We start from the raw sequence: 24,682 nt of genomic DNA on the forward strand, positions 1-24,682 counted from the left end.
TAAATTATGCGTACATATGCAGCGTATGTACCAGTGGCGGATCCAGGGGAGGGGACCGGGGGGCCGCTCCCCCCCTTCTTTTTAGACCAAAATGAGGCCCGAAGGGACGACAATTTTTTTTTTGTCCGCCCCCCCCTCCCTCCTTATCTCAGGGTCTGAATGACCGGACCCCCACCCCTTCCTTATCTGAAGGTCTGGATCCCCCACTGTGTACGTGAATAAGAAAATTTGAAAGAAATAGTACTCAAGATCATTATCACGTGAAATACTTTGGGAAAACAAAACATGCAAGCTAAAAAGGTCTATTGCATGCAGTAATGCGAATCATTGTGCCGTTTCGCTAGTTATTGACGTTATTAGAAGATGCTGCTGTACTAACCGTACGGGTTTCTTCATTTTTGTCACGTGTGATCATAATCTCATTCGATTGAGCGCCGGGTTTCTTCGCGATTGTCTGTAAGTATTTCTCAGTACCCTCGATTACGTATTGCTTGAAATTGCTTGAAAATCTCATGGCAAATTGCCGTCCAATCAGAACTAAGCTGAAGCTAATCCTGCTTTAGCGGCGCCCGCTTTTCCCGCCCTTGACAGCGGCCAGCTTTACTAGGCTTAGTCATTGGCTAAAAAAAGTTTCTTGGCAGGTTGTCGACCAATCAAAACTTAGCTGACGCTAACTCTGGTTTAGCGGCACGCGCTTTTCCCGCCCTTGACGTTGGCCAGATTCATTACGCTTCGACATTGGCTACAAAATTTGTGTGGGAAAGTTGTCGACCAGTCAAAATTGAACCGAAACTCTAAACATCGCATGAGTTGCGTGCCGTTTGGTTTTGGCATTTTGCTTCAGTCCTGCTAGACTTTCAAAAACTTCCTTCGTCTCCGTCGCTCTCTCTGCCGCTTCGCGGCTTAAAAAGCTCGTGAGGTCGCCTTGTAGCAAGTCTACAGTCTTGCCTCGCCAATGTACTCTTTTTGTTATTATCTTTTCGGACGCTTAATGAAAATTCGCACCACATCCATAAATACTTTCTAGTTACAATCACAGAGTTCATTATATCCAGAGTCAGGTGAAATTATTTATAAAGTGTTTATGTTTGCCGGATATTTGCTTGTGTGTTCTTTTGTTGTGCCCTGAAGAAAAACAGTTCACTTAACAGTGCTCGATAATTACCGGTTTTATGTGTATTCCTAGTCTCCCTCGCAGCCGTTTTTTGGATGTTGCGTGACATCCAAAAAACGGCTGCGAGGGGAGCGTTGCGTGACATCCAAAAACCGGCTGCGAGGGAGACTAGTGTATTCCTTGATCATCCCTGAGCAGAAGCAACATAGCAGTATAATTTTAACTGTTATAATCCTTGACTTTGTGGCGTTTCTTCTTATTTTCTCAGTAAAAGTTTTGGTCTTCGTTTTCCATTAGTACTCTTCAAGTCACTTTAATCCGTCGGTTCTAATCCTTTGGCTATCATAAATCATCTCACTGGCAATCAGTCAGTCTGTCAAGTTGCGCAATTTAGAAATGGAATTTCATTGGGTGAAACTGTAAAAAGATTATTCATCGAAATATCAAGGAAAAAAAACGCTAACATGCGGAATGAATGGGCAACACTGATTGACAAAGATAAAAACCGATTGCTGTCGGATAAACTCGCCTTACAGATCCCTAGATGCTGTTAAAAAAAGGTTTTGTACTTGTCAGGGGTAGTTTTCGTTTTATGTGTTGCCTTGTCCATAATAAAAGACTCAAGACTTACTTTTTAGCGCTCACAATTAATGAAAATAGGCAGTTTTTGACAAAATACCATGAAACTGTGAAAGGTTTGAACCCAGGAGTGATTTCATGACTTAGACACGTAAAACCAATATGATCAATCGTGCGTTTTTCAACAAGAAAATTTTTTTAACAAACTGACACAACTGTTTTAATGAGCCACCCTCTTTCTCGAATTAAGTTTTGTAACCGCTAATTGTGCTGTTACCTTAACTTTTCTTCTCTTTCAAAACGAGTAGAAAAACGTTAGTCTTGTGATTCCCTGGACGTCAAACTCCTGGGCAGACACCTTAGCAATTTCTGCGTTTTTTTCTATCTTATTTTTTTTTCTTTGGTTCACACGTCGAGGCCAAAACCGCCCGAAACTGCTACAAATAAACAACACTAAAGAATCTATAAAACATGGCAGACATTTTTTTTTTTTTGAATGAATACAGTAAAAAAAAAAACAGTAAAAGTAAAAAACCGCATGTAAGAACCTACAGGCTGAAATTTGGCATTTAAATACCAAAAAATATAAGAAACTGGTCAGCCTGGCAAAGAAAAACAGGTTCTTATACAAAAAAGATCACTCCAATTTTGATGGTCAAAATTTTGGATTTAATTGTGTGAGAAGCCTCTGACAAAAAGTTGTTGTGTTTATGTTTTCTTTGATCAACGTTTGTTTGGATTTTCACTAGAAATATGTTTTCCTTAAAGCTCCAGTCCAATATAGACGATTTGAAATCTAAAACAATATCTATATATTTCTACCAATCGTTACACTACGACAACCTCTGAAACCTAAGAACCTATTAAGAACCTAATCAGGATAAAACTGTGAAAAACTACCCTATAATAATTATAATATAAGAACCTTTTTATCCTGACCTCGGAAATTCTAGGTTCTTATATCCGGGTTTTTAGTGTATTGGGCCAGTTGTTAAAATTTGCTAATGATAATCATTCGGTTGATAAATAGCAGTATTTTTTGAGGCTGTTTGTATGGAAAGAATTCGAAGCTTTAACTGGCCCTTGCTTAAATGTGAAGATTTTGGACGGGAGCGGGGGGTGGTAGGGGTGTGGCGGGAGGTCATTTGCATGGCAACGGATGAACTTTATTTATTTGTTTTGGGGGTTTTAGCTTGTGTTGTTGTTTGCGATCGAAGGAAAGAAATGAAAGCAAAAATAATTTAAGTCTGGACGTTAATGAGAGCTTGAGCAAATTAAAGTACTTGTATGAAATGGGCTCGAAAAAAGCCGAGTCAAGTCTAGAGCTTGAATTTCGTGAAGCCTGAGAATGAGGAAGCAATATTCTTTCATTCTACGTTACATAACCTCAGGTAATGATTCATTGCTCTAAAAAAACACTGGTTTAGCAAAAGATGGAACGAATCTTGCATATTGGCCTGTTTTAAGGTATTGCGTGTATACAACGAGGATAATAGTATCCGGAAAAGTCTCATGTCTTCAGTTCACTTCAAGACCTCTATATCCAAAAAGATAAGTCACGCGTTTGTTAAAATGCAGCAGCTAGCCTTTCGTTTTCTAGACACTCAAACATAAAAAATAAGTGACCACCACATGAAAAGTAAAACTGATTTTGATATTTTGAAAATACTAACTGAATAAACAAAAACTGTTGTTCCTTGGTAAATAAACAAACTAAATGTTCATGAGACAAAATCACTCAATATTCCGAGCCGATATCATCTGGGACTGATGTCACATGCTGAATCAGATCGCTTGTAATTTTACTAAAATTACGAAAGATTACATTTAAAAAATGATTATTTGTTTAGCAACAACATTACGGTGGTGTTGCTGCTACTTATCAAAGCTTTAAATGATATGACAAAGTTTTTTTTATTTGACGAACTTAGAAAGTCAAATCTTTTTCAGCTGGTTAATAATTTACAAAAATTTTTTGCTTTTGGAGGGTTTTCCGAATCATAGACAGCGGTTATAAACTTGTTCCTAATCAAAAGCACTTGACGAATGCAGCCAATACACGCCAAACTTAAAAGATATTACTCCTGGGAAAATTGCGGGTGACTAAGCGAGTTAATATTCTATTGGCGTGTAGCAATATAATAAACAATTAAAGGCAATTGACGTTTTTTGGTACTTGTAGGCTCTTCGCCTTGTTGAAGACGTCAGTCTACAAGTATAAGAGTCGTGGGTAAAAGGAAACATGAAGAAAACAAACTGATTTCACAGCATGTAGGAGGACAAGCGAGCGAGAGCCAAAACTCAAGCAGTGCAAGATAAGTGCAACAACATCCAGTCGTATTGGTGTGAGATTCAAGCTTTGTAAGCTTAATACCGACCGGGCAAGGTATGATGTTGAGATGATTGTGTTCTTTGCTTTGTAAATTCTATTAGGATTCATCTTACATTAATAGAGACTTTAATTTTGGCTGACTAAAATTTCCACTTGAGGATGACTTTCACATCATCTTTAGTACACGCCGACATGTCGATAACAATATGATAAAAAATGTCAAAAAATAAGAGCATACCACAGAGAATCTCAAGTTCATAGCCGTTTCTCTAAACAACGCCGCACGGTTGTATAGAAAGATGCAAAAACGCCTAATCTTCCTGGTACATTGTAGCCTTCTTGCTAGGCGCCGGTTAGTTTTTTTGGTTAGTTTATATAGAGCGCCGAGGGGCACACTAGGAGGTAAGATCGAGGAGGTCTACTCTTCCTTTTCTCTCAAGATTTCTCCCCCTGTGCGACATCGTAGTGATGAATGACACAGGGTTCACACAGTCGATCGTACCAGGGCGTAAGCAGGACAGCTATCGTTCTTCACTTTCCCAACCTGCTGGTAAAAAGTCTGGAAAGGGTCATTTCGCTTAGAGGAGACTGTAAACCGCTCGAAATTTCAGAACTTGCTTGGTAACGATGAGTTGATTAACTAAATATTGATCCCTATGAAGGGCACTTTCGATTGAGTATCCGCAATAAACAAACAGTGAAAACCCTCAAGAACCAAGTGAATAAAGACTCAGTAGTTTCTGAGCTCAAATATTTAACTGACTGGAAGATCAAAGAAACTCTGAACCTGAAAAAAATCGAGTCGTGAAAACGACTGAATCATTAGGACTTTAAGGACTTTGTAACCTGTATTTTCTCATAGTCTCCGTAGATCTACAACATCTTCCGATACGCATAAACGGACAATATGTCACTGTTAGTTATCAAAAGGTAAATTTTCAGCACCAATCAGCTGTTCCTGCAGGATATTGTTTGTTGAGCTTGGATCGACCTTGAACGTACTGATTGAACTTTTTCTCTGGAAACACTCAAAAGTAGATCAGGTGTTTATAGATCCTACGTTCTTCGGCATATTCCTTTGCGGTCCTTTGAAGTCCTTTGTGGTTAATGTTTGTACTCAAACGTAGCTCGTTTATGTATTACTTAATCAAACTATTACGCACAACTCACTTGTTTTATCTTCTCCCGCCTACAGTGGCACTGTCGGGTCATTTTGGCTTCGCGGGGTTCGGGGTTCGACTGATCAATTGAGGTTCCTGGGTAACTGATCACCGACCCCTCCCCTAAGTCACAATTTTGCCCAAAGTGAGAACTAAGTGTTAATGTTGACCTAGGCGAGGGGTAACCGGTTCGACTGTACTCTTGTATTCTGGCTAGTTGCAATTTCAAATAGTTCCACAGCTACAGAAAAATGAACACAACATACTCCAAGTACATACAAGAGCTTTGAGATAATGGCGACGAATAAGTTCTCTATTTATTTATTTTATTATTATTATTATTATTTTTTTATTTTTTTTTTTTTGCAGATTGCAACAAATTAAGTTTGCACCCTAACTAACGATCTGACTGGAGGAAGTAGCTGATACCGCAAATTAATTAAGAAAAGTGGTATGACGAATACAACGACCAATTCAAGCTATCCTAGCCCCAATCTGGAAGCAACAAGAGAAAGAAGGATTCTAAATTCAGAGCCGGTTCCTGATTGGTACGAGGCAAAGGCCACTTTTAAGTGGGGCTGGGAGCTTCACTGGATCTCATTCGTAGTTTTATTTTTAGGACTAGCTGTTTACTCTTCTGTGCGCCTGGTCGAGGCTTCAAAACGGCGTCATTTGAGGGAAAAAGTATCTCGCAACGTCTCGTATGCGGTGCATTCAATGATAATTGTCCTCGGGATAACCCGCGCACTGGCGCTTGTGGTTTTTCCCTACGAAATGACAACCAACATCAACAATGCCGATGTAGTGATTCCCCTTTATGTTCATCGAATTGTTTTTGGTCTTGGCTTTCCCTGCTTCATGGCAGCGTTCACTCTGATCCAGCTAACGTTCACAGCGAGCATCAAGCCTACACCCTTGACGTACTCCAAACTGCGGAAAGTTCGCTTCTTAGTCCTTATCATCGTGGGACATTTCAGCGTTGTGATTATAGCAGACGTGATCACGGCTTTTGTCGAAAACACTTCCGCATTATTTATGGTGTGCACTGTATACTTGCTGTCTATGACTCTGTTTACGGGCATTCGTATCACTAGAAGTGGCTACAAAGTCTTTCGAGAGAGCAGTGAACATAGGAGAGTCACTGCAAGACCGGGCCTTCGAGACACACAGAGGCCGTCTATTAAACGCGCAAAATTCAACTCTAAAGCTTTACGCAAAGTGTTTATCATCACCGTTCTAACAATATTTTTCTGCTTTGCCCTTTTTGCGTTAAAAATCTACGATCTAGTCGAAGTTATAGAGTTTACTTTCATTTTAGGAAAAGATAAGAAAGTGGAGCCATGGCCTTGGTTTGTTCATGAGACCTTATTTCGGTTGACAGAGTTTGGTTTAGCTTGCACGGTTTTGTACGCAGTTTCACCCTTTAAAAAGCGTCGAAATCCTTTGCTGTCCTTTTGTTGTTGTTGTCGTAAAGAAGACAAGCAGTGTGACGTCAGCGTGGAGATTGAACCGCATGCGCGAGAACGAACAGGAACAAATGAAATGGTGTTGTCGGGTCCAACTCCCCACGACCCTTGCAGCACGCATTTGTAAAAAGATTTTTTGATGTGCCGTACTCAGATTCAGATTTCTGAATGGTTTTACACTATAGACGAATATTGTAAATAAACATTACAGAACATTACAAGAAAAAGAGGAGCAATTTACACAATGTTGAAAAATAAGTGCGCAAGCCCCGGGTAGTACTCAAGAAAGTTTTATACGGGGAAGCTCTGTTCCTTACCCTTTTATGTACCATTTTTAACAGACAAGATACCCCTTTCGTATACCTTATATTGACAAATGGTACCCCTTCCACAGACCTAGTTTGGAACTCTCCATCCCATTTAACTGCGAACCCACTGTCTTTTGAATATGAATAAATTACATAACCAGAACGTCGACTTTTTCACAACAGTTAAGTGCATCTGCTGGCCCTTTTGGCCCTTTTTATAGTCTGGAATGACAGATTTTCCTATCCTTTCATATACTTCAAATACTGATATCTCTACCCTTTCATATACCTGAAGCCTGTTGAAAAACGTACTCTTTTCGAGAGGAGCCTCCCCGTGTAGACCTTTATAAGGAGTACCTTCCAGGGACCAAAATAGCTTTATATTTTGAGTTGGTCCCTTCCACGTACAATTGCCTGGCTTAGATCAGAGAAGTACATAAAATTGCAAGAGATGGGAAAATAACTAAATAGCCCCTGTTAAGTATATATTGAACAACTATTTATCACAATAAAATTGGAAAAACGACTCAGCTTACCGATATTTTGTGGTTTTCACGGCAACTGACAACTCATCCTATGCAATGCAATCGCAAGACAGTCTTGGATTCTAGACCGTGGAGTCCGGATTCCGAACTTTATCGGTGGAATTTAGATTCCGGATTCCTTGAGCTGTATTCCAGATTTCAATGCCCACGATTCCGGATTCCACATGCAAAAATTTCTCGGATTCCAGAATCTGGATTCCCCTATTTAGAGCGAGACAACTGACAGTGGATAAAACCGATACAATATATATCACGTAATTCGAAAAAGGTTGCTTTAGAAATTGGTCATTAGCAATCGGGCATTGGGTGTTTGGGCATACAGACCTCACGGCAATGATTTGCTTGAGTGACTGAACCAAACTATAGCTTCCCAGTGCGCAACTCCTAATGCCCAAAGCAACGTCCATAGCGAGGAGAAGTTGTCACGTCACGTTGCTATGGTAGCAAAATTTCTAGATCTCAACCAACTGTAGCCCTGCAAATATGGATTCCTGTGCTTGATTGCACTGATAGCCCATACTTTTCTTCCATCGTTCGACAATCCAATAGCAATCTCTGTAAAAAAGATTGTTGAGATCCAGAAATTTTGCAGAGTTAGTTATTAGTTCGTGCACTTTTGTGTAATGTGTGATCAGGCGGTCATAAAAATCTAACAGACTGACAAGACGTTGCCTTGAACTTCTCAATAGAATTTATTTATAAATATTAATAAAACCTTCATAAAAAGAGGGAGTCGGAAGTCGGAAATCGGTGGTTGGAAATCGGAAATCGGAAGTCGGAAGTCGGAAGTCGGAAGTCCCTCATCTGCTTTCGTAGTTGTGTCCCCTCGTGTGTTTTGTTTTGTTTTGTTTTTTTCAGTTTTCAGCCTAAACGTATGTACATATAAAAAAGCCACAGCTGTAGTTTGTCCTGCATAAATAACTGATACAGTGCCCTTTATTTCAACTATACAGTTTTATCAATTTATGAATCAAACATTATTGTATTGTCCTTCTACCAGCCAGTTGACAAATGACATTTTATTTATTAAAAACAAATTGTTCAGAATGTATAACATGCCACCCATAATGGAAATTTGATTTCTTTAACAATGACTTTTCCAAACATGCATTTTTATTATGGCGAAAAAAGCAAACAGCCCGCCCTTCTACACGATAAAAAAACTGTTGTTGATAAAAACTGCCTTCCTTTATAATTACTTTTCTGTAGACAGAGGTATGTTCATTGTTGTGATAACACAAATCATTAGCTGAAAATTAAGTATGGAGCAACTGCGAGAAGAGTTAATCCTGTATCTTCTCTTAAGTTTAAACAATTATATAAATAATTTTACAAATGCGTCCCTTACGAAAAATGCTTAAAGGATTCGTTGAAGTGCAACGGACCATGCCAGCCACGCATTGTGTTTCATAGTTCCCTTAAAATAGAAAACAAAGGCTTTAACCAACCCGCAATAAATCACATATCAAATGAGCGGGAGATATTTCGAATCTCATTATCAAGTCAAATTTATGTGTTGAGATACCACGCAAATAATTAACCAGTCTAACAGACAGCGCAGTCGTTTAAGTCCTGCAGTAGGGACGTTTACACAAACTCTTTACAAGTTTAGTAGACTAAAATCGAAACTTGAAGAACCACGTCAAAGAATTCCAAGTCAGCCTGAATACGTTTCCAACGAGGATTCACACATTCCGTGGCAAGTTTACAATCGACGTTTTGCACTGAACAGAAACTATGTCTAAGAAAGGAGAGAAAGGAGCCAAAACATCTCTCTCGATTTTCTCGCTTTTTAGCTGTTGCGTTCAAGGCCGATCGCGTCCAAAAGTGCAGACGAAAAGCACTGAAAGCATTGATTTGAAAGACGCTCCACCAGAAGAAGGAAAGGATGTGTTACAAAATGGAGAAAAGGGAGACAAAAGATCTGATTTGGAACTAGAATATGCGCCTCCAACGAGCGATTCTGTTGTATCACCAAGCGATGACTACAAACCAGCAAACTACGAGGAGGCTAGTACTGTCTCTGCAGCACCTTCCAGCGTCGGAAGTGAAGAGGATCCCAGTTACAACGCACCCGGGAGCGTGCAAGTTGTACAAGAACAAGGCGCAGCTTCGGGAGTTTCTAAGGAGATCGGGGTAGGCGGACGGATCAATCTACAGTTCGTTTATGATCCTCAGCCGTCCAAATTGACCCTCACTGTCCTGGGTGTAGAGTTTCCTCCATTCCAAAAATGGAAGATGGATGATTTGGAAGTGAGCTGCATGCTTCTACCAGTTCGCCAGCATAGTTTTCGCATGCGCCCCAAGAAGTTTAAAGACCCTTTCACCATGGTTCTTACACCAAAGGATAAGATCAATCATATGTCTCTGCGATTTCGGTTGTACGATCACCGCGGTATGTCCAAGTTCCTGATCGGACAAGGAGTGGTGAATCTCGGAGAGATCAGGCTTGGTCTGCAAGCAGTCACCATTGCCCTGGATATGAATATTCCAGATACCTACGCCATCGATTCTCGTCAACTCTCTAGCATTACAGGAGAAACTGTTCAACCGTCCTCAGAAGACAGCAAACCCGAGATCCTTCTTTCGCTAGAATACCGCTCACTGACGAGGAAACTCATCGCCGAAGTCATCAAAACACGTAATCTGGGCCTCCTGAACAACTCCAAGCCGCAAGATATCGCTGTGGAAATGAAGCTGATCGGAGAAAATAACCAGCTTCTACGCATCTGCCGAACAACCCTGAAGCGTCACGTTATCGATGCCGAATTCAACGAGATGTTTATGTTCCGCGTCACCTATGAAAAGCTGGCGAATATCGGCGTTACCTTCACGTTGTTCCGTGTAACGGAGAGGCGAGGAAAGAGAGAGAATATTGGCGAAGTTTGTTTTGGTAAGCAGTCAAGTAGTCATCAACAGCAGAATCACTGGAATGAAGTCATGAAGGGCAGCGAGAGAGTAATCACGCAATGGCACCCACTGTTTAAATAAGGTATGCACTAATCACATATTTACTGAATTGCAAGTAAATACCGGAGTCTTAAATACTACATGGGTTTACGGTCAAGTCGCTCGAAAGTCATCTCCCCCGAAACCAGAGTTACGTCTCCCGAAATTAAGTCCCAGAATTGCTGAGTAATGTCTCCCAGAATTTTATCCGTACTCAACAGCATGCTAGCATCTTTATTGCACATTCATCGCGCTTGTTTCGTCTCCTTAACTGAAGCTTAAAGAACGAAAATTATTGCGCTTTTATCCCGCTGTTTCGTTTCATCAATGCTTAAAGAGCGCCATTAATAGTTACACATTTACCCTCACGGTGGTTTAAAGAACGGGATATATATTGCACACACACTTTATTTATCTTCATTTCTCTGTGTAGTACATCTGATAAAATTTTCGGGAGACATCGTTCAGCATTTCGGGCGACATAACTTTGGGAACCACGACTGGTTATTACTGCGTAATTGGTATGATCCCGTATTGTTTTTAAACTTTGGAGTCATCGTTTTTTTTCTCTATGGTCAGTATATTATTAATTTCAAAGCTTCCCAATGACTTATATTATTTCTTAGTAGCAACTTTTTTAATATAAAGTTTAGAACCCTTTCATTGTAGTTAATAACTTAATTTATTCAACTCTTGACAAGTTTGAAAAGTCTTTGAAGTTTGTCAGTTAAGCCCTTATTGTCTTCCATTTTTGTATTTTCGACAAAACCTGTCTTCGTGATTGTCTTTCTAGTACAATATCAAATAATTGCCAAACATTCTAAAATTCTTTTGTTTGAATATGCATTTATTTGTTTTGAACTTTTCAGAGACAAATTTTATCAAAATTTAGATTTAATTTGTTTTAGAGTTTTCTTGAAGTCTGTTCCAAACATCCTTTTCTGTTGTATGTTAATGCATTATACGTCCGCTGCCGCTTGTGAGTAGGCCAATTGCTGGACGACATCATGCATTCATGAAATGAAATTTTCGGTGTAAAAAAGGATTTAATGCATTGTGTTCTCAATCCTACTTTTGCCATTTTCTCTCAAGGGAAATTAACATATCATGGCCCCGTCTACATGAATCCCAACAGTTTTGAAGCCGCAAATCTGTTTACCGGATTTGGACCGGGCTTTATATAACTCATGAGAGCGGTTTCAAAAAGATGCAGTTCTGGTAAACGGATTCACTGGCTTCTTGTCAGGCAGAAGACCGTTTCGTTTAACAAAAGATGTGGTTTTAAAAATATCCGGATTCGTGTAGACGTGCCCTTACATGCCGCGTAGAAAGGAAACCACTGAGTTAAACTTCCTTCCTTCCTGTATCACAGGAGGGAAACTGCATAATAGTGGTAGCTAATGGTATCACAGGCGTCCCAAGCTCACGAGGCAAGACTTACATTCCGCCCTCTAAACGTGAGCTTGGGTCGCCTGTGACAGTATAGCAAGTCTTGACATTTCTTATGACGCAAGAAATAACTTAGGAAATTTGAGAGGAATGCACTCTAATTTAGAGGTTTCATCATGGGTTTTGAATCAACATGCATCAATACCCTTAGGCTATTGATGCTTTATTATGTTCCAAAAGAAAATTCATTGAACAGAGATGTTTTGCGCGTTGTCAGATCAACTGCTTCTTCTTTGTGAAAGTCAAACTTTTCTTTTCTCTTTCTCTTTAGATCACAGATGAAGGAATTTTATAAAACAGCCAAAGCGACTACTCCAGGAATGTGAATTTTCAATGCCTGTTTTAAAATACTGTAAATCAATAAAAAAAATCAGTCATATCTTTATTTCAATTCGGATTTTAGAGCAGTATTTCTGCTGGTATCTCCGAAAGAGAAATAAATAGAGGATATTACATGGCCGCGCGGAGATACGAAATTTCTCTTCGAGTGTTGAAAAATTATTCACGAGTGACCGCAGCGAACGAGTGAAATATTTTTTTCAACACGAGAAGAGAAATTTGGTATCTCCAAGCGACCATGTAATGTTCTATTTATTATATAAACACCAATGAAATGCCAAACCAGTCTACTTAAATAATTAAATAAGGCGCGGTTTATTATGAAGCCATAGCAATGGTGATATTTTCACATGTAAAGATAACATGTTATTTTCGCATGTGAAGATATCAAGTTTTCGCGCGAACGCTCACTTGGTTTTTTATCGGTGTTTATACAATAATAGATAAAATGAAATGAATTTGATTGAAGGCCGCGGTCCTTATTAGCAATTCTTAATATTACGTAGAAGCAATGAGATGTTAAAAGTTCCAATGTCTCGCTTTTTTGCTGAGATAGAATCGTCGTTTTCTGGACGGTGTAAATTAATCAATTATTGTATCGAGTTTTTTCTTATAATCCTCGAATAAGCGCCTTACTTCTGTGATTAGGTGGGGCGTTTATTGAGAAGTATGCTTTCATCTTCAGCTTTTAATCGAGTAAATACGTATGCGACGATCTTCTAACATATACTCTTTAATGGAAACAAGTTGTGAAAAATGATGCTTTCTTCAAAGTTTTTGCAAAGACATTTTTGAAGTTAAAGATGCGGCAAATAAAATTTCAACCAAAACAAAAGAAAAACAAAAAAAGGGAGACCGAATAAAAAAAAAAGATGTTGTAGTGCAGAACGCTAGGAAATATAGTTAAGCTGCGCCTTCATAGAGATGAACTGTAATTAAGGAGTTGTAGCTGTTTCTTTATCCTTAAAGAAAGCGCAGAGACTGCATTTCAGTGAAATGTGTGATGGTCGACCAGGGCCGAATGACAAAAAGTCCAGTGAAACCACAATATACCGCTCCCTTACGGTCACTAGTTTCCATTTCTCACTCCCAAATATCAGACGGATAAACGCCCAAATAATAGACTGATTTAGAAACAGGACGGGAACGTCAGTTGACGACGGCGCGCGCAGATCAAACAACTGGCTTGACCAATGGCAGAGCGGCAAATTCGGCACCGAAAGTCGTGTTTAGTCCTTTTCGCGCGCTTTCCCGTCGTCACTGACGTTCCCGTCCTGTTGCTAAATCAGCCTATTATTTGACGTATACGGTGGGCGTTCTCGCGTTTGAGTGTGTGAAAGGGTTAGCACCTAGTTACTTGAGTGATCGTTTTGTGACAAAATCCACTTTTTATGATTGCACCACAAGAAATAAGGACTATCTTAATATCCCAGCTTATCAATCGGCCGCATGTCAGCTAACTTCTCTATATAGAGCAATTAAACTCTGGAACTCATTGCCGCGTGCGATCACTGCTGCAGATAGCCTGCGTACTTTCAAAACGAAACTTAGAGAATTCCTTTTCGAATCATTTCTTGTCAGCTAGTTTTTATCTATTTATGTAACTTTAACGTCTAGAAATTTTACCTTAATATGAATTATTTATATGCTTTTATTATATAGACACGAGTGTTTTACTGGAAAATATACCACTCGTAAAATTCATAAAAACTACATCCGGGACGCGAGTGGTTTATTTTTCATAATCTCACACGTGAGTTTATCGATGACGTAATTTCCGTAATTTCCACCCGAAATTTGTTGGCTTGCGTCTTTTGAATTTTACTGACACATTTTTCAAAGCTTTGCTGATATTTTACCATTGTAGAGCCCTATTCAGCTCAGTGTTATTCCTAAAGATTATTGTAAACAATGTCTTATATTGCTGTACTGTAAATTTGAGCCGTAACAATTACTTATGGCGAATAAAAATCTATTATTTTATCGATGTCTTTTTGTCTATATAATAAAAAGAACCTTACACGGTGGCTTGAAGATATGAATTTTATTTTCTGGTGTCAAAAACAATATTTTACTCTCTCGCTGCGCTCGTTCGTAAAATATTGTTTTGCCACTCGAAAATAAAATTCATATCTTCGCACCACCGTGTAATATCCTCTATATATACGTTGGGTCTGAAAAACCCTGACCGGAAGATTCAATAAAGTTTTACTTTACTTTACATTGTGGACACCTAACTACCTAAAACTGACAAAAAAAAAACTCGAAAACCCTGCTCGCGCCTTTAATTATTCTAAGAATTACACGGGTGACTGTTCTTACAGCTGTCAGTTCTAAAAAGGTTCTGAATGTCCACTTTTCTCACCTGGTTCTTAAAAGAAGCAAGCGTTACAGAACTCTTTATGTGTATACTTAGTTTGAAACATATTACAGAGCCAGTATATCTAATGTATAGAGTTAGCCAGGGCTAAAAGCGAAGCTCTCGATAATATTTATAGTTTATTCAAACAAAATATAAAATCGTGTAATGCTAAGCGGCGAAGGCATGCTACGCCGGAAAACAGTGAAAAACAACAATAGGTCTAATTAGCAAAAAAGCAACTTTGTACGTGCAACACACTTTTTTTGAACATTTCTTCGCCGTTGTTTTGCACAACTACAACGTGAAACTTCCAGAAACTTGTTAGTTACACGTTTTATGGAGGAAATGTCGTACGTAATCCCGTTCACTTTTCTTCACTGCCGCTCATTTTCACCTTGCATTGGTGGCCGCTAGCATTTCTCATTTTGTCACCGCCGCTACCAAATTTTCGTGTTGTTCTTCCAACAAAAATATGTCTCCTTTGTTTTTTACCTCTTGCTCTAAATCCCTGTCGCCCTTTTTCTCGTTGAGCTTCGCTGGCCTGCCGCCCACTTTCTCTTTTTCTCTGTCTTTCTCTTGCTCTATATTCCAAATTTGTGGACATGACAATTTATCTAAGCTTAATACTTTAGACAACACAGATAAAGAAACAATTTCCGCTTTCCGTTTTCGTCTTTACTGACTCCTTTGTTGTCTCTGCTTTACAAGACGTCGGTGGGTATTGTATTTTCCGCCATTATACTACAACATGAGAAATTTCTGCAATTTGATTGGCTTAGAGCAGTGGTATTTCAGCTTAATTTGAAATACCTACAAACCTTTTGCGGGTAGTAGTATAAACAAAAAATAATCTCGAGTTGCATTTTGGTTGCCATACCTGTTGATTGAGTTATTTTACATTGGTCTGCCTGTGGTGCGGACGGACGGTCACGTGATTACCAAATTTTCTCGGATGGGTAGATTACTTCATTTTCTTACTCATGGTGCTCTGCTGACGCGCCTCGCGCGCGAGAGCTCCGCTATTAAAACTGTGTCTCCCATAGGTGGTAGTGTTTATTCTCGAAATCAAAAAATTATCTGAATTTCTTAGGTTATAACTTCGGTTGCTTGAATTAAAAATAATGGATATATGACTAGGGCATAAATTATACTTAACTTGGTACATTATTACTGCCATCTCCTGCAACCTACAGTTTAGCAGCGAAGGGAGCTGAAGGGAGTTAAGCCCTTAAAAGAAGTTTATCGTATTCACTACTTTTATCGCAATAGACTGATGTAAGTACCGTAATTGGTCAGTCTATAGTTCTTGCTATCTTTGTGGTCATCCTTTTTGAAGATTCCTCTTTTCCATTTCTTTTGGGCAGCATTCGTTTTAAATACATCCGTTAACAATTTTTGTTAATGATGGTGCCAATTCTTTACTTGCCAGTCGTAATAGTTTCGCAGATATTTTATCACGCCCTGTAACTTTATTTGGGTTTAGAGCTGCAAGGGATTCTTTCACCTCCCTCCCTTAAAGCATATGAAATTTAAATGTTAGGTGGTTGACGATTCTCTTCCTACTCCGAATGTAACTCTCTTAACCCCTTTAAACCCTAATATCAAAATCAAAATCCTCATTTATTGCCGCTATACGTTTCCTATGAAAGAAGCGGGGAGAGGTTGTTGAAGTATCAATAAGATTTATCTTCTGTGGTCAAGTCCTCAATTCTCATCACCACTCTGTTTTATAAAGCATACATATTACAAAGGGAAATTTCATGTTGATCACTCTTAAGGCTCAAAGGGTTGCCACAGAGTCCGCTTAATAAGGGTTTCACTGTTCAGACATTTTTCTTTCCAATAAAACAGATTTTAAAAACAAGGAATCGTTCCACATCGTGTTGTTAGCTTGTAACTTGGCAACGGCAATGCTGCGAAAATTTGCTAAAGATTCCCTTTATGTATACTAAGTTAAACTCTTCGAACTGAAACGGATAACGGAAAAGAAGTAAAAGTTTTATGTTACTTGTGCATTTTGTCCTTCAAAGGCGTTTTTAAAAAGTGGAATATGGACGATGTCGTTGATCGGCGATAGCTCGGATTTTTATTTATAATTGCATATAATATTAAAGCAATTAAGGGCTCCACTCGAACGAAATATTTGACTTTGAACGTTTTATGTTTTTCTTAAATTCGAACCCTAAAAAAGTCGGCTCAGAACGCTTTGAAATTTTCTCAACATTACTGAGTTTAGTTGAGAACCTACAGTGAGAGGCTCAGTTGTTTCTTAATCTCAAATTTACCGTGATATGTTGCGATGTGCTGGAAAGAGCTTGCTTTCATTTACACTATGTCTCAATTCTTCTCGATATTCCTTTATTAAGACCACGCGACGTCCATATGTATCGGGATATTTTTGAGAACGGAGATTTTTCCTTCATTTTATCCTTCCGTCTGCGTGTTCACGGCGTCCTCAGGTACCGAAAACGAAGGTGTTTCTAAACGATTCTGAAAGTGGAGATTTTTGAAAACGTCGGGCTTCTCGTTGCATGTGGACGGACGAAAACGGACGTTTTTTGAGTAAGATAATATTAGTTGGTTCAAGGAGGAGATACACGTGGAAGCTTCGTTCCGAGTCCAACCTCTTACCATCCAGTGCGCCAAAATAACATCAACGTGCATGATTATCACTATCTTTCAGGACGATTATCATCTTACGTTCAGTAATTCTGATCTTTTTGTGAGAAAACGACGCCAAATTGTGCACAAAAGATTGGCTTTTGCCCGTTTTTGTGTTTTTTATTTAAGTTTTCAAAGAAGATATTGTGTTTGTGGCTCACATGTAGTCTGAGAAATAAGCGCTTTTTTGTGCTAATCTCTAACAATTCTGACGAGTTCCCTAAATTTACGACATTTAACATAACAAAGAACGAATGAACTCGATTCAGATCTTCTCAACTAGCGAGAGGCGAGTAAGCCTCAAAATCCGCTGAAAACAAGGAGATCGGCTCAAGTGGGTTTAAAACGCGTAGACGAGGGCTTTCTTGTAAAGATTTGCATGTCTTTTGTCATTCTTGCAAGCCTGGTGGGTTAATTAATTTTGGGACTATTTACTTCTATGCCAGATGGCGTCACTTCACAGCATAGCATTCGAAATGAACGCCAACTACTAAACCGAGCAATACCTTATATGTATAACCTGAAACAATTGTTTTTGTTTTAATCAGAAATATTCTATAGTTTGACAACGCAAAGAAGAAAAGATTAACAGAATGACCCGAAGAAAATGTTAAGGGATTTGCGAACCGCAACGTAAAAATATTAGGGAGAGCAATTCTCATTTCAAGTTACGACTTTTCAAGTCTTTATTTGCTAACAGTGATTAGGAAAAGCTTGAAAATCATCCGCAAGAAAATAAGCTAGGCCGTTTGCGTCTTTTGTTGGGTAAAATAAGCCATGTTATGGCATGATCTGCGCTAAAAAGGTTACTGTTCCAATTTTGTGAAAGCCATGTATTTTTTCCATAGTTTTGATTCGATTGCGATGAAAGATCAAAACATCGGCGACAAATCGTGTGTTGCGAAAATACGACATGAGGAGTTTATGGGCAAAATATTTTATGTAAATATACACATTTGTGAGCAGGTGCTACAAAAAACAGTATATAATTAATTGATTTTCTCGAAGCTTGTTGGCTAGTATTTCGGGTTGTCGTAATTTGTTCTGTGAGATAATACTTTTGATTCCTCGGTTTCACACAGAGCCGAGTAAGAATTTACCAAACTGTGTTTTCGAATCGATTCAGAAACATATTGCGCAAGGTACTCTTTGATCTTTTAAGGTCTGGCCATCGTGATTTTGTCTCCCTCCATTTCGATTTTGCATTTAAATAATTCAATTACGTTCAACAGGGATCGTATGGGGAAAAGCATGAAATTCTTCTCTGTGTGGGCATTGTAACCATTTTGAAAAGGCATCGATAATTTCGGCGTCTTATGCTGGTAACAGAAACAACAATGAAAGACATTGGAAGATTGAAAAAATACAACGTAGCTTGAAAAACTTTCACCAGGTTATCAGCTCTGCATTAACTACGGTAAGTTTGGGATTTGCGGCTACCTTTTTTTATTCAAGCGAAAAAAAATCTCTTTTGCACGTTCCAGAAAAATACCAATCTCACTTCTTATTTTGCTAGAACGAGCAGTTTTGACTCTCTTGGCGAATTGCAATTTTCTTAATTCTTTGCAGATTTAAATCGACCAATCGAATATTGTTTACGCTCTAGAAAGTGAAAAGAACGCCTGTTAATTGATGTTCTTTCTAATATTTTTAGCAGTTGCAGTAAAAAAGTCTTCATTTTAATTTTCACGACACCAGATGGACTGCTAGTAGCGTTTAGAAACTCGGGTCTGTCTTCGAGGTTTTCGTTACCCCACAAAATGGATTTTACAGCAAAAATCGGTGGATTTTTCCGCAGTATTATCAATCCAGAAGGAGAAAACCAAACCACCAACGCATCGACGGAGGAAACGAGGTAAGAATCCAGAAATTGAGGGCATGGAATTATTTCTCTAGTGCCAGCTTAATTTCATATTCAATCGCGTTCTTTATTTCGGCTGGAAAATGCAAGGGTGGGGTGAAAGTTCCGCAGCCAATAAAGATTTCGAGTCTTCCTATGAACTATCTCTATATACCAAACGCATCCTTGAATTAGATTGGTAAAAGATCTAAAATAAATGATCTAAATATGGCCGCAATCCGAGCCTTTGGTATGTTTTGGTTTGACGGCGCGCGGAAACCCGAATGGACCTCATAACACAAAATTCCAGCTGTTGTCGTAATTGTAAAGTCAAATTCATTGCTTAGAATATTTTGGCTTTTACTGAATAGGGAGTCACCATCTGATAGAGTTCAATAATGAAAAGAACTCGATACGCTTGAATAGAACATTCTCGTTTTGTAAAAAAAGAGGGAAATTATGAAAGAAAAGGAAGAAAGCAAACCTCATTGAAAATTCACCCAAGCGTTGAATACTAGTCTCATCATATCACGGACAAATACAAGACTTGGAAAACATACATAATTGCCCGATCAAATGTTTTAATTTTGTACGCATACGAGAGAATCTTAAATAAGTTAAGAACCAATGGGAGTCGTGAAACGATACTGGCGAATAATTGAAATTGAGACATTAGGCGTTTATCCGCAGACTTAGATGTAGCAATATATGTTTGTGTGGATCTATCTACCCAGGGTCTGTTTTGTTAATACCGCTTAATTAAAGCCACAGAAATGAATGTAGCCCCTTTTAAATTTTTCATACCTTCTGTGCCTTTGTTTCGATGTTGTCTGCATTTTAGGGCCGGCTCAAGCGATGTGAGACAAGCCGACGAAGAGGGTGAATATGATGATCGCGACAACGAATTCGTAGACGATGAAGATGAAGAAAACGCACCCGGATACTTCCAAAGAAATAGCTCCCTTCCTCTTCCAGGAAAACCAAAACAGGAGTCCAGTGCTGGCGCTTTGGCGGTGCAAGTTCCTAACGCGGGAACGCAGTTTAGACGGAGATATACCCTCGCTACACCAAGTTACGGTTTGAGCTCGTTAACTAATGGGCGATCCGTGCCCAGTATCACACGCAACAGGCAGAATTTAGAGACCAGCAGCGTCGTCTCAGACGACGAGACCGTCCGAGGGAGCGCGGCGCGGAGAGACTTTGGGAGCGTTCCGGCAAGAAGTCGGAGTGAAACACCTCGAATGTTCGCTGGAACACCGTCCAAGAGAGTTTCTAGCTCAAGTTCGGATTGGACAATGGACGCAAGTGTTCGGGGTGTTGGTCGGCTTCATATTGTATTAGACTTTACTATGCACACTGCTAAGCTTTCAGTGACCGTTACTAAAATAGAATTCCCACCGTATCATCAGAGGGACACGTCTTTGTTAGAAGTAAGCGTTATGCTGTTGCCCGGAAAAAGACAGAGTTTTCGAACAAAGCCCAGAGATTTCAACGAACCCGTGGCGATGTACCTGTTTCCCAAAGACAAAGTCAAGGATATGTCCTTGAGATTTCGTTTATACGAGCAGGGTGCTATGGGATCAAAGCACTTGCTCGGCGAGGGAACTCTCCGGCTTAGGTCTGTTGATTTAGACTCGGAAATGATCCCCGCTTCAGTCGATTTGCAGCCACCAGGGTCGTACGTTCCCGAAGCAGCTTCGGGGGCAATTATGTACGAAGGCGAACTGGCAATTTCCGAGGAAGATCGACCAGAAATTCTCCTTTCTTTGGAGTATCGTCCTTTAACGGGAAAACTCATTCTTGAGGTTATCAAGACGAGAAATTTGGGAATGTTAACCGATTCTAAAGCGCGTGAAACATACGTTGGTGTTCGTGTTATTAAAAACAATGGAGAACTAATAAGCAAGAGTAAAACTACTCCAAGACGTCATATGATAGACCCAGAATACAACGAAATGTTTCTTTTTCATATTCCTGAGCACGAGTTAAACGCCGTGACCGTTCTTCTTACTGTTACAAGCATTTCGACAAGAACACTTGCTTTGAGAAAACAGAAAGTAGGGAGGGTATCACTCGGCCAAAACTACAGCAGCGAAGAGGAATTGCGCCACTGGTACGAAATGACTCGGCGAAAGGAAAAATCGACGGTGGCATGGCATAGAATTAATGAAATGTAAAAAAATCTAAACCAAAGCAAAAATTAAAACGACAATAGCCAAGCATCTTACACCAAAAAACGCCGACAGCCAATATTAACGAAATGACATCCCTGAGAACATGCTCGTCAAGTGTTGGAATGTTGTTGTGTTCGCGTAGTAGAATTAGAAGTCGACTTTTCAAGACGGTAGTGCTATAACTAAACTAAGTATCCAAGAAATGATTTGATAGTTATTTTTTAGCCCTAAAGTAAATTACCACTTAAACAAAGTGTTAATAATTTTCAGGCGCCAAAGATTTTTAATGGCGCATGTCTTAATTGAAGAGGCTATATCGTTTTTTGGTCGTAGCTAACCCTCTAATTTATAACTAAGTAATCGTAATCATTTTCTCTCACACTTCGAACCCTAAATAGAGATGAGAGTTATAAAATGATTCTATGAAAGGAAAAGCAAAGGATGAACGATTTTTGGTCATTTTTAGACAACCAATTTCTTTAAGTTGCTTCCATTCTGGCCATCGAAAGCCAAAGACGTACATTAATAGTTGAGGTATTAGCAGTAGAATAATTGAAAATAAAAGTGAACCATTAATTAAGAATTTTCTTTGATTCTAATATGTTTTGGGGTTAAAAACGAGTACCGAAAAAACGCGACATAGCTCCTTAAAGCGATCTTAAAGGGATTATTATACGTTTCTGGGAAACTGCCCACCTACTCCTTCCCTAAACCAACATTTTGCCCTAAGTGAGAAGTAAGTGTTAATGTTAGCTTAGGGGAGGGATGGGTGGGCAGTTTCCCAGAAACGTATAATGATCTAAGCAATCTATAAAAACACTAAATTTAAAACAGAGATATAACCTGACCGTAATTATATACATAATTATATAGCCTGCGACTCTAGATGGATTTTGTGAACATTTTTCAATTTACGGATTGCTTGACGACATTTTTCTCGTCCGCGTTTCTGCTGCATACGTAAGTGTACATTTCATAGTTAGAACTACACCGGGCGAAATGTGGCATCTCAAGAGCTTTCACCTATATTTTGTTTCCCATGAAAAAGCAAAATAAGCCTGCTGGGGATGAATGAAAAATTTTTTGAAAGGTGCGATCTTGAACTTGTTAATTCTACACCTCCGTTCACGAAAGACGCTTCAACAGGTGAAAGTGCCAGCCATTTTGTGCGCCCTTGTTCCTTTGCGCCTATAAAGTCAACCTTGTCCCCAGGTTCTTCTCGTTTTTCAATATGGCGGCGGACAAGGTTGCCTTTTACGTCAAACTGCTACAAATCGAGCTTACATGTTTAGTTAAGCAAGGCTTATGTGGATTGTTTTCTTAAAAGCTTCCTACCGATTTTTTTTTCACAACTAATTTAGCACAATTGAAGGTATAAGTTAACTTGACTTTGCTAAGCCTTATGCAGCTTTCAGCAGCTTACCAGTTTTCTGTGGAGTTCATTCTGCAATTCATTAGAAAGTTGTAAACAGGCCTCTATAAATGACAAAATACATATCGGTAGCGTTTTAGAATGCTCAAAATCATCTCGTCTATAAAATTCAGAGCAAAGTGTTTTACTTTTAATACAATATATATATTTTTGTTGCTTTGTTTCGTATAAATCACATCAATTTGTTACATGTTGTCTGAGACAAAAAGGAATTAGTCAAATTTCAAAGCATCCATTAAACTCCTGTAATGTCTAATCTCTATAATAGTTCTCGTGGTGAAAGAGTCTATATTTGTTCCATAGTTTAATTTTATCGGTTGGTCTAACTAGTGTTAAAATAAATTCGAGAGAATTTTACCAAAGAGTCAAAAATTGCTTCTAGCAAATTAGACCCAAAAAACCATTTTACAGCATTTTTTATTTTTGAAATCTTTTTTCTTCACCACTAAACACTTCAATACTTAGAAATAATTATAAAATAAGCGAAGTATTTTGATTTACAACTTTATTAGATAAATTTTGTAAAAAATGTTAGAGTCTCCTCAAGCTTCTTCAAACCATTACCGGGGCCGATCAGCTCCTACCACTCCGTTAAATGAAACGATAAATGTTTAGGAGTGTTTTTTAAAAAAATTATTATCATTATTATACATTGTACTCACTATCTGTCTTCTCATTGGCTAAGAGCCTACAGCTAATTTTGGAAATCAGCGCAACTTACAGATTAGTCAGTTTACTGACTAATCAGTAGGTTCAATTCTAATGTTCAATCGAGTCGAGATATATCAGACGTGGCAGACGATGAAAGATAATTAATGACAAAACGACTCTGAACTAAGTTACAATCTTGATCTTGGTGGACAAAAGAGATGGAAAATTTAGATCCCCCTTCCCTCCCCCCCAAATCATGTATGGGAAAATGGCGAGTTGCAGCTTTCGCACGGCTTCATCCTTGATTTGTGGGGACGTGGTTGCCGTTCCATTTTATTCTGTCCAAGATTGTAATTCTAGGAGCACTCAAACATGATCTTAAACCGTAAATTAAGTAAATCGTTCATTGTATCTTTTTTACCGAGGCTTACAGAAAATGACCTAAGAGTCAGACACCCTATCCAAGAGCTAACATCAGTAAAACTAAATACAATGTATAGTAAAATCAGCGCGAACCATAAAAACGAATGGGAAATCAGAGATCTTAGTCTCCTTTCGAGCGAATAGTGTTTGTCTGGAAAGAGGCACGTCAGACAATCCTAATTTTCTTTTATCTTTTTAAATCTGATAAGGATTATACGTGTTCGAAATAAGAAACTCGCTCTCAGCCATTCGACTTTAGGGAAATTATCTATAAGGTATTTCAAAGCGTGTATTTTTTTTTAAAGGTCCTGCTTCAAAGAGGGTATATCATTCACTGGAACTGGTGTGAATTATTCAACATTATAACTAATACTGATTCGACTGGCTTCCCCGAGAAATTGTTTAATGCCAAAAGATTATTCTTCGTCTTATTCGACTAACTCGGTGGGGTCCCTGCAGCCGGAGAGAACCTTCAGAGATATTTAACCATTTGTCTTACACGAAATGAGAATCTTTTGTCTGATGTCTGAATCCTTACTGTCTAATTCAACTGTTAATTTTTTCTGTTGTTGTTGTTGATGATGGTGATCATGGTCATCGTGATCATGATTATTATTATTATTGTCATTATCATTATTATTATTATTGTGCATTGGCCACATTGGCGAGACCATCGGGACCCTTAGTACCCGGATCAAAGAACACTAATCCAGTGAAACTTCTGCCGTTTTCGAGCATTGCCGCGCAACCAATTCTCTCTTGCACACAACGGGTCACAACATCAACCCACTCAATGTGAAAGTACTATCCGAGGAAAATAACCCTATCAAGCGCCACGTCAAAGACTCCATTGCCATCAAACAAAGAAAAGCCACACTCAATAGGCACGCGGGAACGT

At 38.9% G+C, this 24,682-nt stretch overlaps 3 protein-coding genes across 3 annotated transcripts; all 3 read left to right on the forward strand.

Annotated features, from left to right (window-relative positions):
* Nucleotides 1-5,604: 5,604 nt before the first annotated feature.
* LOC140936678 (uncharacterized) lies at nt 5,605-6,946 on the forward strand. The gene has a single exon (XM_073386171.1). The coding sequence runs from the start codon at nt 5,639-5,641 to the stop codon at nt 6,776-6,778; it is 1,140 nt and encodes a 379-aa protein (XP_073242272.1). The 5' UTR covers nt 5,605-5,638; the 3' UTR covers nt 6,779-6,946.
* Nucleotides 6,947-9,046: 2,100 nt separating this feature from the next.
* LOC140947527 (synaptotagmin-14-like) lies at nt 9,047-12,908 on the forward strand. Its single transcript, XM_073396662.1, has 2 exons — nt 9,047-10,496; nt 12,174-12,908. Exon 1 carries the CDS (start codon nt 9,242-9,244, stop codon nt 10,493-10,495), a length of 1,254 nt encoding a protein of 417 aa, XP_073252763.1. The 5' UTR covers nt 9,047-9,241; the 3' UTR covers nt 10,496; nt 12,174-12,908.
* Nucleotides 12,909-18,274: 5,366 nt separating this feature from the next.
* Nucleotides 18,275-22,217, forward strand: LOC140936688 (synaptotagmin-14-like). Its single transcript, XM_073386178.1, has 4 exons — nt 18,275-18,406; nt 18,497-18,681; nt 18,919-19,119; nt 19,946-22,217. Exons 3-4 carry the CDS (start codon nt 19,025-19,027, stop codon nt 21,279-21,281), a joined length of 1,431 nt encoding a protein of 476 aa, XP_073242279.1. The 5' UTR covers nt 18,275-18,406; nt 18,497-18,681; nt 18,919-19,024; the 3' UTR covers nt 21,282-22,217.
* The last annotated feature ends 2,465 nt before the right edge of the window (nt 22,218-24,682 follow it).

The sequence above is a fragment of the Porites lutea genome, chromosome 1 (assembly GCF_958299795.1).
Source record: "Porites lutea chromosome 1, jaPorLute2.1, whole genome shotgun sequence".
Classification (NCBI taxonomy): domain Eukaryota; kingdom Metazoa; phylum Cnidaria; class Anthozoa; order Scleractinia; family Poritidae; genus Porites; species Porites lutea.